The sequence below is a fragment of the Myodes glareolus genome, chromosome 4 (assembly GCF_982192425.1).
Source record: "Myodes glareolus chromosome 4, mMyoGla1.1, whole genome shotgun sequence".
Lineage (NCBI taxonomy): Eukaryota > Metazoa > Chordata > Mammalia > Rodentia > Cricetidae > Myodes > Myodes glareolus.
In genome coordinates, this window is record NC_142029.1 from 69645113 (window position 1) to 69660025 (window position 14913).

General features: G+C 45.7%; 1 protein-coding gene across 2 annotated transcripts in view; it reads right to left on the minus strand.

Annotated features, from left to right (window-relative positions):
- Nucleotides 1–435: 435 nt before the first annotated feature.
- Nucleotides 436–14913, minus strand: part of Ubash3b (ubiquitin associated and SH3 domain containing B) — a 143864-nt gene continuing 129386 nt past the window's right edge. For both annotated transcript variants that reach the window (XM_048416799.3, XM_048416800.3), the window contains exons 10-14: nt 12972–13064; nt 10104–10248; nt 5353–5459; nt 3489–3598; nt 436–1773 (exon numbers count right to left, since the gene is read on the minus strand). In XM_048416799.3, coding sequence (XP_048272756.2) covers nt 1636–1773; nt 3489–3598; nt 5353–5459; nt 10104–10248; nt 12972–13064 — 593 coding nt within the window. In that variant the 3' untranslated portion in view covers nt 436–1635. The remainder of the gene's footprint in view (nt 1774–3488; nt 3599–5352; nt 5460–10103; nt 10249–12971; nt 13065–14913) is intronic.

Sequence of the window (14913 nt, forward strand, 5' to 3'; positions counted from 1 at the left end):
GTTTTTGAGAAGCACAGACACTGTCTATGGCATTCTTTATAGAGTCAAGGAAATCTGATGCTTTAGTGGGAGCACCCAATCTGGGGAGGTGAACCATGGGGATCCGAGTGAACAGTGGGTTCACAAGAACGAGTGACGGGGACATTACAGTGGCTGCACTGTGACTTCTCCTTTGAGACTTTTAAATCAGAGTCTTTCCTCCAAGGTATTTTAAGGTTACAACATAATTAATGCGTCACCATAGGGTTACATCCATGCCAGAAGCTGGGCCCGGGTTCTTTCCGTACTGGCAAGAATCACAACTTATTTATCAAAATGTGAAGCTGACGACATATTTCTCAAAGTGTCTTACTTGCTACAGAGAGAATGATCTCACACCAGGTTACTGTCTGTGGCTCTAGTGGCTATTCACACAATTAAAAAGACATTGATAAGTGATGTTTAGGCTTGATTGCCATTTATTCTTCCTTTAAATACACACTCTCTCTCTAAATACACGAAGTAGGTGTGATGAGAGTCCACAGGCAGGCTGCGACTCTCAACTCCCTTCAAGCAGCCCTTCCTCCCGTCTATTTTCAATTGTCACAAAGAAGCAAATAAAGAGGACAGCAAAAGGACCTGTGACTGTCATCATTCAAGTCAGTCCCCTGGTTTCCTTAAATAACCTAGGACTGGTTTCGCCTATGGATATTCTGCCACAGCTGCCACAGACTGTGCATGTCCAACTCGACCATCGGTACACCTTCTAAAAACAGCCATATTGCACAGGAGTTTCTTGCTGATCCAAATAATGAATCGGACATACATCTGTCCAGATGTCGATCTCCTTAACTGCTTGACACAGTCCAGAGCCTGGTGGAAAGGCAGATCTTGATTCAGACTGGCTTAGAGGTTTCACAGTTCATGGGGTTACCACAGGGGTAGTTTCAATTTGATTAATATTCTGCAAGTCACCGTACCTCCCATTCAATACATCACACATTTTCTTTATGTCCCCCTGAGTATCTCAAAGTGCTTTGGAGAGCAGAAGTGCTTCTTTCCCCATTTCACAGATAGAAGCATGAAGGACCAGGCTGAATGGTGGAGTCCTTAAGTACGAGCCTTGCACATTAGCGAATGGAGCCTGCTGGGGGTGGAATCTGCTATACGACCCGAGGACTAGTCTTATGGTTTCTAGTAACCACCGAAGCACTCCTTGACATGGCTTTGCCTAACTTGCAAATGGAATACAAAAGACTATCCTATCCCCAGTTGGATTCGAGACACAGTCTTTCCTCTTGCACATCTCTTGAGGGTGGGGGCAGATCTCTGGGAGGAGAGTGAGGCTCTTTAGCCATGCATAGCCTGAAGAAGGGTGGTAGTCTCTGCTGCAGCAGGTGCCCAGTTTAGGAAGACAATTCTCCAAAGCCATGCTAGCTAGGCAAGTCCAGAGAAGATGGATTTTGTTCTCCTTCTGAATCATGCCTTTCTCTCATTGACACACACAGTCTCACTGTAAGACTCCTAAGCATGAAAAGAAATATGCGAAATGATTCTGAACTGTCCAGGTCAAATGCAATATGGGCTTTCTCTCTGCTCCTGGACATCCTGAGGACTCATCTGCAACAGGCCAGTTCTTCCCATCACTCAGGCATTTTATTCCTGCAGCAAGGTCTCTCTCCAGTTGAAGCCCCCAGTGGGTCCATGGGTAAGGGGAAGGATGGGCGGGTCTGTCAGCTGCCATATTCCAGTTTCTCCCAATTCTTCACAGGAACAAAAGCCTAGGTATGGTATCTGCAGTGAGAGCAGCAAGGAAAGGGGAGAGCAGAAGACCAAGAGTTAATTAATGCCTTCACCCTCGTGTAGAAGGAAACAAACTCTCAAGAGTTTCCAGGGCACAGTGGCAGAAATGGAAGTAAAACCTTTCAAGTCAACAAACAATCCTAAATGGATGGGACTGGTAAATCTAAGGCAACAGTGTGAGTTCCTGATCAGCAGGATCTGGTCAACAGTGAGTACCCCTACTTCATGATTACAGATTGCTGGCTAATAGCATTGGAGGAGAGAACAGAAGCATGCATGATGCTGCCTTAACCACAGGGATGCATTCCAGGTTCTAAGCTGATGTCTGAAATTTGAACAGTATCAAACCCGGTGTATGGTTTTTCTCCTATATTTACACATCTATTATAAGGCTTAATCTATAAACTAGACAGAATAAGACCACCACCAATAATAAATAAAACAGAATCGTTTTAACAATATACTATAATATCAGTTATACGAATGTGTTCACCTCCACCCTGCCGGTATCTTACTGTATAATACTGTATTTTCAGACCCAAGTTGACCTCAGACTTGGGGAGAGATTAGAGTAATGCAATTGTACCAAAGATTAAACTCCAAATTGTACATCAAGTTTAAAAGGCATACCAAGAATTTCTCATTTTCTATTTGGCCATAATGGGAAAGAATATTCAAGTTTTTTGAGTTAGGGTCTCAGGTAGTCCAGATGGGCCTTGAACTCATTATGCAGTTAAGAATGACCTTGAAGTCCTGATCATCTGGGATCTATTTCCCAAGCACTGGGATTATAGACATGTGACACCACACCTAGCTGATTATTCAACTTAAAAAAAAATGTGTCACCTTTAATCCCAGCACTCAGGAGGCAGAGGCAGGTTGATCTCTGTGGGATGGAGGTCAGCCTAGTTTATAGAGCTAGTTCTAGGACAGACAGGGTTACACAAAGAAACCTTGTCTTGAAAAAAAAATTAACAAAAAGAAAAAAGAGAAAAAGTGTCAACTTTGTCTGATCTTCTTTGGGGAATCCTGCACAAGCACTTGTGACATTCAGAGAAGAAACCACGGGCTGTCGAGGCAACTCAGAGTTTATCTTTGTGTTCAGTATCCAGCCATAAGCAAGACAGTCAACCCGCCCCAGTAGATTACAGACTGGTGGGATGGATGTATACGTAAGGGAACATTTTTCTTTTTAAATAAGAAAATTGTGATTGAGTTTGAACTCTGTCTGAAGGGAAAGGAGACAGCATCCTTGCGTGAAGCGGCATGGGTGGGGGCTGGGAGGGGGGGATGTGGCTGATGGAAAATACAGGCAAAAGGAAGAATCCAGACCAGAGGGTAAGGTCAGCCTCCTAGACTTCTGTCCTCCCTTGGTCCCGAGCTCATCTTTCAGCCTGGTTGTTTTCACATGCTGCTTCCCCTGGCCTGCCTGCTGGGCCCGCTTTTCAGGCTAAGATCTCGGTTGCATTCGTACTTGCCTCTGCTTACAGTTCTTAGATCCGCCATTAAACCTTTTCCTCTTACACGGTCCTAATCAAATATCCTACAGAGTTCCACTTGCACACATCTTGGCTGAATGAATCAGTAAACGAGTCTTCCCAGCTCAGTGAAAAATTCTGCTTCAGGGAAATTAGCTATCAGCTGGTCACAGAACAGTTACAGAAATGCAAAGTACCACCGGCCCCATGAATGTGAGAGTGAATTACCTTCCGGACCATTTGGACGAAGTCCTTGGAGTTCTGCGGGGACAGGCCTTGGAGCTGGCAGGTACAGGCTTCGAGGGAAGATGCATGGGCCACAATCAGAATGTTATTTCCTAGGAAATGAGACAGGCTCATTACCCCAACCGGCTCACTCACTACACACCACATATACATATGCTGAAATCACAGTGCATGCTATAAATAGTTATGATTATTATAAGCAAATTAAAAATTTTAAAGAAATCTAGGGATAGAGTTCAGTGGTAGACATCTCTGGAGTGCACAATGTCCTGGACATTGCAAAGAAATAGGCAAATTTGGGGGCAGAGACTCTACCAAAACACACCTCTTCTAAAAATGTTCACAATAATATCTAATACCTTGTACAGCATAATAGTATCTAATATACTGTGTGATAATTTAAAAAGAACTGAAAATTATTTTCCAAAGGAAAAAGTAGAAAGAATCACAGATTTATAAGAAGTCATGCCCCCACATACCACCGGAGTAAGGAGGTTCATGTCTCTTCACCCAGCCTCCCCCATGATTCCATGCTTCACGATATAACATTTGACCATCAAAACCATGGATAGAGATGTGGGTACAGTTCACGATTCCAATCTCACCAGGCTCATCAGCACGGTTTTGGGTGTGAGCATACAGTGTTTGGTGACGCCCTCCCATGCATACATAACTATCACCACAAGTGAGACACAAGCTTACTGGTCTCTGTCTGCAGGCTCCCTGTGTCGTGTGATGTTTTACCCTTTATGAGGGGCCCGCCATACATCTATCAATCAATCACACACAGAGGCTTATTCTTAATTAGGAATGCCCAGCCTTTACGTGGCTTATTTCTAGACGGCTTTTCTTAAATTATCCCATCTACCTTCTGCCTCTGGGTGTTTTCCTTTTCTAATTTCTGTACATCTTTCTTTCGCTCTTACTCTGTGGCTGGCCGGGAGGCTCAGTGGCTGGTCCCTGCTGTCCCCCTCCCCTGTTCTCTCGCCGCTCTCCTCTTTGTCTCTATCCTCCTTCTATTTATACTCTCCACCTGAAAGCCCCACCTATCCTTGCTCCTGCCTTGCTATTGGCCATTTATCTCTTTATTAGGCCATCAGGTGTTTTAGACAGGCAAAGAATCACGGCTTCAAAGAGCTAAATAAGGGCAGCATAAACAAAAGCAACACACCTTAAAATAACATTCCCCAGCATCTCTGAGCCAGCCCCTCTAATACAGTTTTAAATGTCGCCACTGCAGAACTGTGAACACTGGAGACCTCACAGCTGAGACCACACCTCAGGTCACTCCATGGCCGTGAGTTATCAGTAATAACAGCAGTGTGGGACCATCCATACTCAGTTGCCCATGACTACCCGCTGTTAACATCTGCATGTACATAGCTGCAATGTTTGCCCTTCGAGTATAAGTGTATTAACTAAAGCTTATGGTGGGCAGATGGTCCCAGGCAGCATCAACTATTTGATCAACTATTCGAGACCCGTCTCTGAGAGGCAAGCAGTGTATGCATTTCTGTGGACGAGTTTGTGTCTACACAACGATCCCCATCCTGGATCCCTGCAGGGAGATGGTACTATTCTAACTGGGCATCCTCCCCATAGGATACATTGCAAAGCCCAGCTTATTTAAAGTAGTAACACCATCTACCGGGTCCCTGTGCAGCACTCACGTTACATGCACACAGGCTATCCCAAATGGAACGTGAAAGGCTCGACAAGAGAGCCTGGGAACATTGTCTTTCCTACTAAATTGGAAAAAGCAAATTCAAAACACCCTCAAACAGCTCATAAATCACAAAGGAGAGATGCCCACCTGTGGAATGGGGTCCCAAACAACTCCACCTACCTTTGCTTTTACATTCGCTTATTATCTCCTTCGTCACTTGGAAACTTCTGCTGATGTAGGTGTCATAGGATTCAGAAATCACTAATTTGCTGACTGGGATGTGAGGTCTACAACGGAAAAGCAAACAAAGGAGAGGAAACATTCTGACGTTTTGATCCCGAGATAAAGGAACATGATATCACTCTATATACTTCCAGATCTCCTGGAAGAGCCCGTGTTTCTATTTCCTCATTTCTCGGGAAAGAAAGGGGTGCAGGGCAGATAATTTCCATCAGGAGGATGCTGAGGCTTAAAAGTTATGGGTGTCACACACAGTGACTCAATGGAAAAGGGAGGCATTCTGTGACTGTCTTACCCACAGGGACACACTTAAGCAGACTGCACACTTTTCCTTGGCATCACTGGTCACTGAGGGTCCTAACCATCTGGCTAATGTGGAGCGAGGTGGAGACTGGTCCCTCTGTACAGATCACCTGGAGGGCTTGAGCTTTCCTTGGCGGCTTTATTCACAAAGAGCTGCAAGGAGCGCTCAGAAAAACCAGTGTGCTGTCCATCTATTTGTGAGTCAGTGAAATCTCCATCAGCCACTTCCCTCCTCTTTGCATCTTATTTTAAACTATGCACCCAGCACCAGGAAAAGCCCGAGAGACATAACAATGAATTTCATTTCTCCACTTGAGAAACTCTCTGTGTGGACCAGGTGGGGATGCTATAGAGGGAAACCATAACTGTGAGACACAATCTACAAGGGCATTTGATAGGAGAATCAAAGTATTCACCATGGTGACCAGTCACCCACGCCCATGGGGAGGGGTCTGGTCCATGAAGTATTTGTCTTATCTATTTCCTATACCTTTTCCATTTTCTTGTGTCTTTAATTGTTGAATGTGTGGTGCCTGGTACAGGTGGTGTTGAGCTAACTTCACAAGGCATCTTGATTATAATTTTGAAATAACTACTGTTAAAATTAGTCCAGAAAATATTTACTAAGAGGCCCCTGGGTGGCAGGGCTCTCTAAAACTGCACAGTCTGCATGCTTCTGGTGGTGCCTTCCCAGCAATACTTGCATACAATCTAAATCTCTAGGTGACAAACTGGCTCTGAGGTGACAGCTGACGCGCTGTGTCGTTAACTTCTCTCAGAGTCCATATTTGAAGCTGAGTCTTAGACGTGCCCTGTGAACTGAACCTCTTACACAGGACAACTTCCGAGAGTGTTCTCTTCGAGATCACCCATCATAGCTGGGCAGGCCGGCACAAAAATGAAATTTAAGCACTCACGGGGCTAAGGCACGAGAACTGCTAATGGGAACTAAAGGCCGGCCTGGGTTACACAGCAAACAGACCAAACAACCAACCAACCAACCAGCCAACCAAACACGTAAATAATTGGTCAACCAACCAATTAAACAACAACAACAATAACAAAACCCCAAAGCCTGTCCATCTGGTGTTCTATTTTACTATCAGGAAATCCAGAGGGAACTTGCTTTTTCTCATCTTCACTCAACAGGCCTTCTTCTCCCAGGAGGAAGCTTCCTGATGCCCACCACTCGACTCTTTCCCAGAGGACACGGACAGGCAAGAGTCACCACCACTTAGGAATGGACATCTTTGTTCTGGAGGATATTCCTCTTCCTGGCCTTCTCTGTCCACGCCCACCTCTGATGCAGTTCCACCATCAGTGATTTTATCCTGTCTCCCAGGAGCTCCTCCCCTACCCCCATGCTGTAACAAAAGGCCACGCTGTCTGGTCAGGGAGTCACTCTGTGGGTGAGACCACACTGTCATGGTATCTTAGGACCTAGCTCTTCATCTGTTCTTGCCTTTGGCTTCTCCCAGCGTCTTGAAGGATGTCCTGATGGCTGTGAGGCAGAGTCCAAGTTTCTCCGATGAGCAGGACCTATCACACTGCTAACTATACCTACAAGGCCCTGCATCACCTTTAGAGTTAGGTCAGCTTCCAACCACTTACTGTACCTGGAACTTGAAGGGTTCCCTGGCAGTTCTCCCAGCATTCTCCCATGGCCACCCTCTTCTCCAACCTGTACTAGTCCAATCTGCAGTGCAGGCTTTGCCCTGAACTGTACTCAAAGCTCAGCCCGCTCGCACGCCGCATCCATGGCCTCCTTCAGTCCCCTGTCCTCCCTGGCCCTCCCACTACAACTGAGTGTCAGGGCCCTGTACTCTGCTAGGAAGTGTTTCCCAGTGGGCAGAATATTTTGTTTTTGTTTTTCCTTCTTGTATTCTTGGCCCAGCTCCCTCACCTGCTTTCTACACATAGCAGCCCACAGGCTGCTATTGCTACCTGTGGATGATGCCTAGCTATATAAGCTATTAGCCTGATGTGGTTTCCTCACTTAGCTCCCAGTCCTTCCCTTCTCTTCTGCATGGCCCTTGTTGCAAGGAGTCAAGACTCTTTCTTTTTATTTTCCTAAAAAATCATTTACTTATTTAATTTTACGTATATGTGGCCGAGTGTATAGAAGTGTACCATGCATGTATGGGAGCATGAAGTGCTTAGAAGAGGCATCAGATTGCCTGGAAATGGAGTTACAGACAGTGGTGAACAGTCACGAGAATGCTGGGAACCAAGCACAGTTCTTCTGCGAGAGCCCATAACCACTGAGCCCTGGAGGCAGGGCTCTGGAAGCGAAGCATGCTTGGCTCTGATTATATTGACTCTTGGGGGAGTTTCTGTGTCACCATGTGAGCTTCATTTACTTGATCCAACTGTCTATTCCAGTGGTTCTCCCCCTTCCTAATGCTGTGACCATTTAACACAGATCCTCACGTTGTGGTGACCTCCAACCATAAAATTATTTTTGTTGCTACTTCATAAATGTAATGTTGCCACTATTATGAATCGTAATGTAAATATCTGTGTTTTCCAATGGTCTTAGCAGACCCTGTGAAAGGTTGTTTGACTCCCAAAGGGTTCTCAACCACAAGTTGAGAACTGCCGGCCTATTCACTTGGTGCCATTCATGACAGTGGTCAACTCTACCACACTGCCTCTCAAATGCTTTACTTTTGGCTTTCTCAACTTCTTCGTGGAATCAGAGGCTTCCTATTCCTACTCAAAACTGGCAGAAAATGTGACGCTCAATTTTAAAATGGAAAAGGAAACCTAGACTAAGGACCATGTTTTGATCTAGCAATTCCCGGGATTCATCCTGCCTGCACAGCTCGTTGGTGTATGACCTGGGTGCACATCTGGAGTGCAGTGGAAAGCTCAGCGGGAGCACATCTGTAGAATTTGTAGGTCATCCTGGGAAACAGCGTGGAACACATGCTCAGAGGAAACTAAAACCCAGTCACCGCACGAGGACTCGGAGAGGGCTGGGTGGAGACAGGGGAGGGCTATTTCACTAGTGCCAGCTGCAACCTGACCTTGTTCCCAGGCAGAAAGGTGACGGTGTTGGCACAGGGACAATAGTCTATTGCTATTTCTCCCAAGTAAGAGAAAAACAGTAGCCAGAGAGTGGACAGAACAACATGTGAGGTGGACTAGTGATGAGTCCAATTTAATGGGATGTGTGAGGAAAGCTAATTCCCTTAAGACAGAGCTGAGTGACTGTGTTATCTTAGCTCCTACCCACAGAGCAGAAGACGGGATATGGAGAAGGAGATTCTCTCCCACCTTGTCCCAGAACTCAATGGATTATTCACAGAAGGAGGCCAACAGAGACCACAGGGAAGAAAATTCTATATGTAATGGTCAGTCTGCCAAATTCTGTCCTAAGAAAGAGGAATTTCATTTCTTACTGAAAATGGTTGTGATTTCTGGTCTTTCCTCAAAGCATTTGGGTGGGTTTTTTGATAGGTACTGCCATTGTATTATTATTGGTTAATTCTTTACCAGGCATGTAGATTGTTTACCTGAGGGCATTGAAAAAACATTCTAGCACAGAGTATGGTCTAATGGAAAGAGCAATAAACAGGACTGGAATGGCTACAAGGCAGAACACACAGAGCCGGAGACACAGAAAAATATTAATAGATGTCAATTTTTTTTTACTACAGTGATGTCATCATTATTATTTCCATGCATGATCACAAGACGTTTTACCATAGGCAAGCCGCTTGGACTGTCATATAGATAAAAATGGCTTTCTGGGCTGGGAACAGGGTTCAGCAGAGTGCTTATATGTCCGTGTGCATGCGGACACACACATCTCAGTTGCTTTCACTTTCCAAGATGATAAGAATAACAAATGAACATAGGAGAATTAAAAATCCAGGAGAAGGTGGATGTGGTGGCCCGTGCCTGTAGTCACAGTCCTTGGGAAACACACTCAGGAAAGTCACGCCTTCCAGGTCAGCCTGGGCGATATAATGAGACCCTGACTCAAGAGGATAAATAAGCAAGTGATTTGGAAGGTCAAAGGTAGAAATGGAAGGTGCTCCACTGTTGCGTCCCAGAGTCCCACATCCACTGAGCTGTTCTGTCCTCACTTCATGTGTTTCCCTAAAATACGAAATGTCTTTACTGCTACACTGATGTAGATATAATAAAGTTAGAAAACCTGAACATAAGAGCGGGTAGGATAAGAAGGCTAATTTATGCTAACATTAAATACAAGGAAACACTGAACTTCCCCAAGTCCTGGTTTCTAAAATTGTAGCTGATTTCTACCACCACGAACAATTCCACGGAGGTCATGTGAGGTCCATCATGTGCTTGATGAACATGGCGTGGTAACAGAGCAGGACACAGGGCACCAGGGAGACAGCAAGTTAGAAAGTTACCTGTAGGTTGTATCAACACTCAGGTTGGCCGCAGCTAACTCTGATGGCGGTATCCACGCCGGTAATGTGCTCCCAGCAACCCACTTTGTCCATTCAAATAAGCCCGGCTCGACCCGAATCTTTAAGTGATTGTCTTGTTGTAAACCTTAGGGATGAAGTAAAATGAAGATGAAGGAAGTCTCACTAGATCGTCAGTGGAAAAGAATGAACCACACGACAAGCTGTCACAAAAATTATAAGGCAGAGCAGGATGTGCCACGCATGCTTCCAAAGGAGGAAAGCAACCAAAAGTCCTACCGGGCTCTTAATGTCTATAACCACAATGATGCTACGCATGGCAGGAAAACCCTAATTGTGTATCAGTGGCATGGTAACCAACAGCACTCTAATTGGACTAAAGACCTGCTCAATGTGAGCAAAATCATGCATGGTACCAGAAACCTAGCCAACTACCTGGGGTTTGTGAAGTCACAGATCTTGGGGGAGATCCTACAACGTTACTAAACCAGCACAATCCCCAGCTACATCCTAAATATTCATCTGTAAACCCCACACAAGTATGGTCATTACCATCTATCAAGGAAACTTCTCTTTGCAACAGTTGAAACACATTACAGAAGACCACAACTAAACAGATGCAGAATTGTGGAGCCCAGTCGTAAAAGATCCATCTACAGAACCCGAACCCTAACCTACATCCCAAACCAACCACTCAGGTGAATCTTGAGAAAGAGGGAACAGGAAGATGGGAAGAAACAGAGGACCAGGGAGTTTATTACAAGAGTGTGTCTCCTAGGACTATCAGAAGATAAAGCCTCACAAACATGACGGGCTAACCATGAGCTCAACAAAGATGACGCCAGCAGACACGATGGTGGAGGGGGATAGGGAAGCCCACGAGGCCTCAACCCTACATAAGGAACTGTGAGCAACGGGGGAGTGTTGAGAATGGGAGAGGTGGTTTGCTCCAGGGAAGAGCATCTCCGATGGCTGTCCAATACTAAAGGGTCAGCCTGAAACCATACATACAGGTAGCACTGTACAAACGGGCCAGGTCGGGCTTACAGATTCAGAAAGACAAATGCACACTAACAGCTGATGAAGAAAGAGGCCATGAGAGAGAGTGGGGGGTGTAGCAAAGGGTTTGGGAGGAGGAAAGGGAGGGGGAGATGGTGTAATGGTACTCAAAATATAAAAAATATTTTAATAACAAGACCACGATTCCTTTCCTATTAGACTATATATCACTTCAGGTGGAAGCATACAGGTTTGGACAAATTTGTAAATTTGTGTTTTACAGTGTAAACCATAAATGTATTCAATAGGTAAACTTTACAGTTACACATAAAGCATGTGCTTAAAAAATAAAATACATTTTTGTTTACCAACAAGTGCATTTTTTTCTTCTTGCTGCACCTCCACCATGTATGCTGGTCATTAGCAGATTGAAGAGAAAGTTTCCCCTCCACAAGTCATTACCCAATCTGTCCAAGCTTCTGACTCCCTTTGTACTCATAGAAACAAAAATCTCGCTGTATACCCTCGGCTGACTTCATATTCTCGATCCTTCTGCTTTGGCTTCCTGTGGAGTGTCGGGATTATAGGTGTGCACCACCACGTCCCTCTCATTTCTACATTGTAATTCTTTCTCTAGTAAATTCCATGACATCATACAGAACAAAACTCAAAGCCTTCAGCTATTCTCGTGGCACCCACGACTGTCCAGTGGCTTATGCTGTACCTGAGCGTCATAAATACTCGCTTTGTCCATCAGGGAACCCAGTTGGACATTTACATGTGGCAGTGCACACGTTCTGTTTTATCGTAGTGTGATTCCCTGGGAATACAAATCTTCCCTTCAGACTCACTCAGCCCTCCTTACACCACCTTTAGTCCAGTTTCTCTGTGCATAGTGAGCACACAGACGCTTCTGTACTGAGAGGAAGGTTTACTTAAGGTTAAAGAACAGAGGACTCAAGTGTTGTGTCAAATTCTTTGCTGGCTTCTTTATTTCTGGCTCATTTGTTTGTCTGGCTCAAGTTCAGTCCAACTCCCCGCCTCCCCAGCCCCCATCTCCTTTCCAACGCGGGGAGAATAGAGATGGCTCGAAAACAAACTTCCATGGGTTTTAGGGTGAGAGCTGAGTACTTTTACAGTGCGGGGGCTTTTAAAGCCTTTCCAGTTTGTGGGGTACAGCGGTGCGCACCTTTAATCCCAGCACTTGGGAGGTAGAGGGAGGTGGATCTCTCTGAGTCTGAGGCCAATCTGGCCAACAAAGTGAGCTCCAGGCCAGTCAAGGCTACACAGTGAGACCGTGCCTCAAAAATAAGTGAATAAGTGAGTCTTTCCAATTAACCGAAGAAAGTAAGATGGCAATGATGTGGAATTTCCAACAGCTCAGCCACTGCTATAAACCAAAGGTAAACAAGAGATTTAACTGCTGAAATGCAGAGAGAGAACCATGTCTATATAAGGTGTAAAGATTTCTGTATAGCTACAATCCAACCAAGACAGCTTAAAATTCTTAGAGAAAAATGATTAGCATCTCCCCTCTATCTGGATGACATCGTTAGGAGTATGACTTTTGTTCAAGGTTTGCCACCTTGTGGAAGAATCCTCAATAAAAGTTCCAGATTTGTGTGAGCCAAGATGACTCAAGCCTGTAATCCTAGCACTCAGGAGACTGAGGCAGGGGGACTGCTGCAGGTTTGAGGGTAACTTCAGTTACACGCTACCTTGAAACCGTTTCAGTAAAACAACAACAACAACAAAAATAAACTTTCAGTTTTTGAAGCTTCATAACTCCGCAGTAAGTGGCAGGAAGCAGTCGGATGAGCTACATAAGCACTGTCGTGCTACAGGTCTTACCTTTCAATATATGATGTGCAGTCTGAACGCAGCGTAGGGATGGAGAGCAATAAACGTGATCAATAACGGTGTTACTTTCTAACAAGGCTTCACCTGCCAAGCAAATCAGCCGAGAATCAACATGACGGAGTCACTTGGGTTTCATCTTGACCCTTGATGGGACCATGCCAAGCAGATCCACACACCTCCCTTCCCCAGCAGCAGCTCACGGAGAGCCAGTAATGTCGACCAGACCCCTCATCAGTGCACCCATGCAAAGAGTGCCCTGAGAGAAGAGGCAAAGCAACACACCTCTTTATGCCTTCTTCTTTCTTTCTAGAGCCAGCATGCAACAAAATGCCCTCTTGGGGAGGCCTACTAGCAGGGTAATGCTCTGACCTCTACTGGGAAGATGCTGAAACCCGTTCTGTGATAACCCGGAGGGGGTTAGTCAGACTTTGTTATAATTCCAGTGTGGGAACCCAAATCTCAGCGGCCAGACTCTTGAACATCAGAGACCCAACTAATGCTTTAATGCTTCCCCATGCAATCCACTGCTTTTCTCTTCTAGGCAAGCCCTAAACATCTTCATGTGGGGTCGGTGTCTTCCAAGGACTTGGCTACCTTGCCAGTCCTTTCTCCTGACCTGACTCAACCTCTGCTCTAGAAATAAGAACAGCTCGCAGCATCCCATGTACTCTTTACTATTATTAGATTACTTCTTTTAGGCTGTTTCAAGTCAGGCTTCTCTGTGTATCCCTGGCTGTCCTGGGACTTGCTCTGTAAACCGAGCTAGCCTCAAACTCACAGAGATCCACCTGCTTCTGCCTCCCAGGTACTGGGATTAAAAGCGTGCACCATCGCCCGGCTTCCCCTGTAATGCTATTCATTTTTTAAAATGTATTTATTGTTGTTGTTGTTGTGTGTGAGGAGGGAGAGAGAGAGAGGAGAGCACATGTACATATGGAAGCCAGAGGTCAACTTTAGTTCCCTCCTCCCACCTTTGTTTAGGTTCTGGGGTGTGGAGGGCCGCAACCACATTCTCCATTGCTTCAAGGAACAAAGGTAGAGATTGACCACTGTGACCTCAAGGTGTGGTAGTACACGCCTTTGGTCCCAAAGCCTGGGAGGCAGAGACAGGCAGACCTCTGTGAGTTCAAGGTGATGTAGCACACGCCTTTAATCCCAGCGCATGTGCTTGGTAACTCTCTACTGCTGCGTCCCCGCCTACTTCCCAGGCATCATCTGGGATAATGGGCAGCGGACCAATCCAAGAGTGACACGTCAGAAGCAAGGACTGTTTCCTTTATAAGGGCTGGGTTCCCCTCATTCTGGGTCTCCGCTTTGGAAGCTGATGCTCTCCCTCTCAAGATGCATTAAAGCTTTACTGCAGAAGAATCCTAAGTGCCCCGCGTCGTTCTTGCTGGCGAGGCCGAGCGCGGGACACTGGGGACTGAACTCGCTCGCCAAGTTTTTGCTGTGTCTTTACTCAGTGAATCGTTAGCCACAGGGATCTCTCGATGTCTAACCTTGCGGTTTTGTTTATAATGTCTTTGATGCCAAAAAAAACCCCCCTCTTTCTTCTGTTCCTTCTTTACAGACGGCTCCTATGTGACCCCGGCTCACCTTGCCTCTTACTCATCCTTTCTTCTCCCTTCTCGGTCCCTCGTTGCTTCCTTCCATCCCTTCTCTTCTATTCTCCTCAGACTCTGTGTGGCTTGTTGTCTGGTCAGCCACACAGTCTGACAGCCACCCACAACACATACATGTGCGTCCATTCACACCTGGGTCCCAGTTACCTCATCCAGGAACTTGCCCCAAAGTAAATGATTGATAAATACGTATTGAATGACTGAGGAGTGCGTGGCATAGTTTCTGCACAGCCAGTACAGAAAACGCTTTCAGGGAACTGAACAGCATCAGTGAGTCACTGGGCCTGTGCAAATTCAGCAATGCCCCCGTA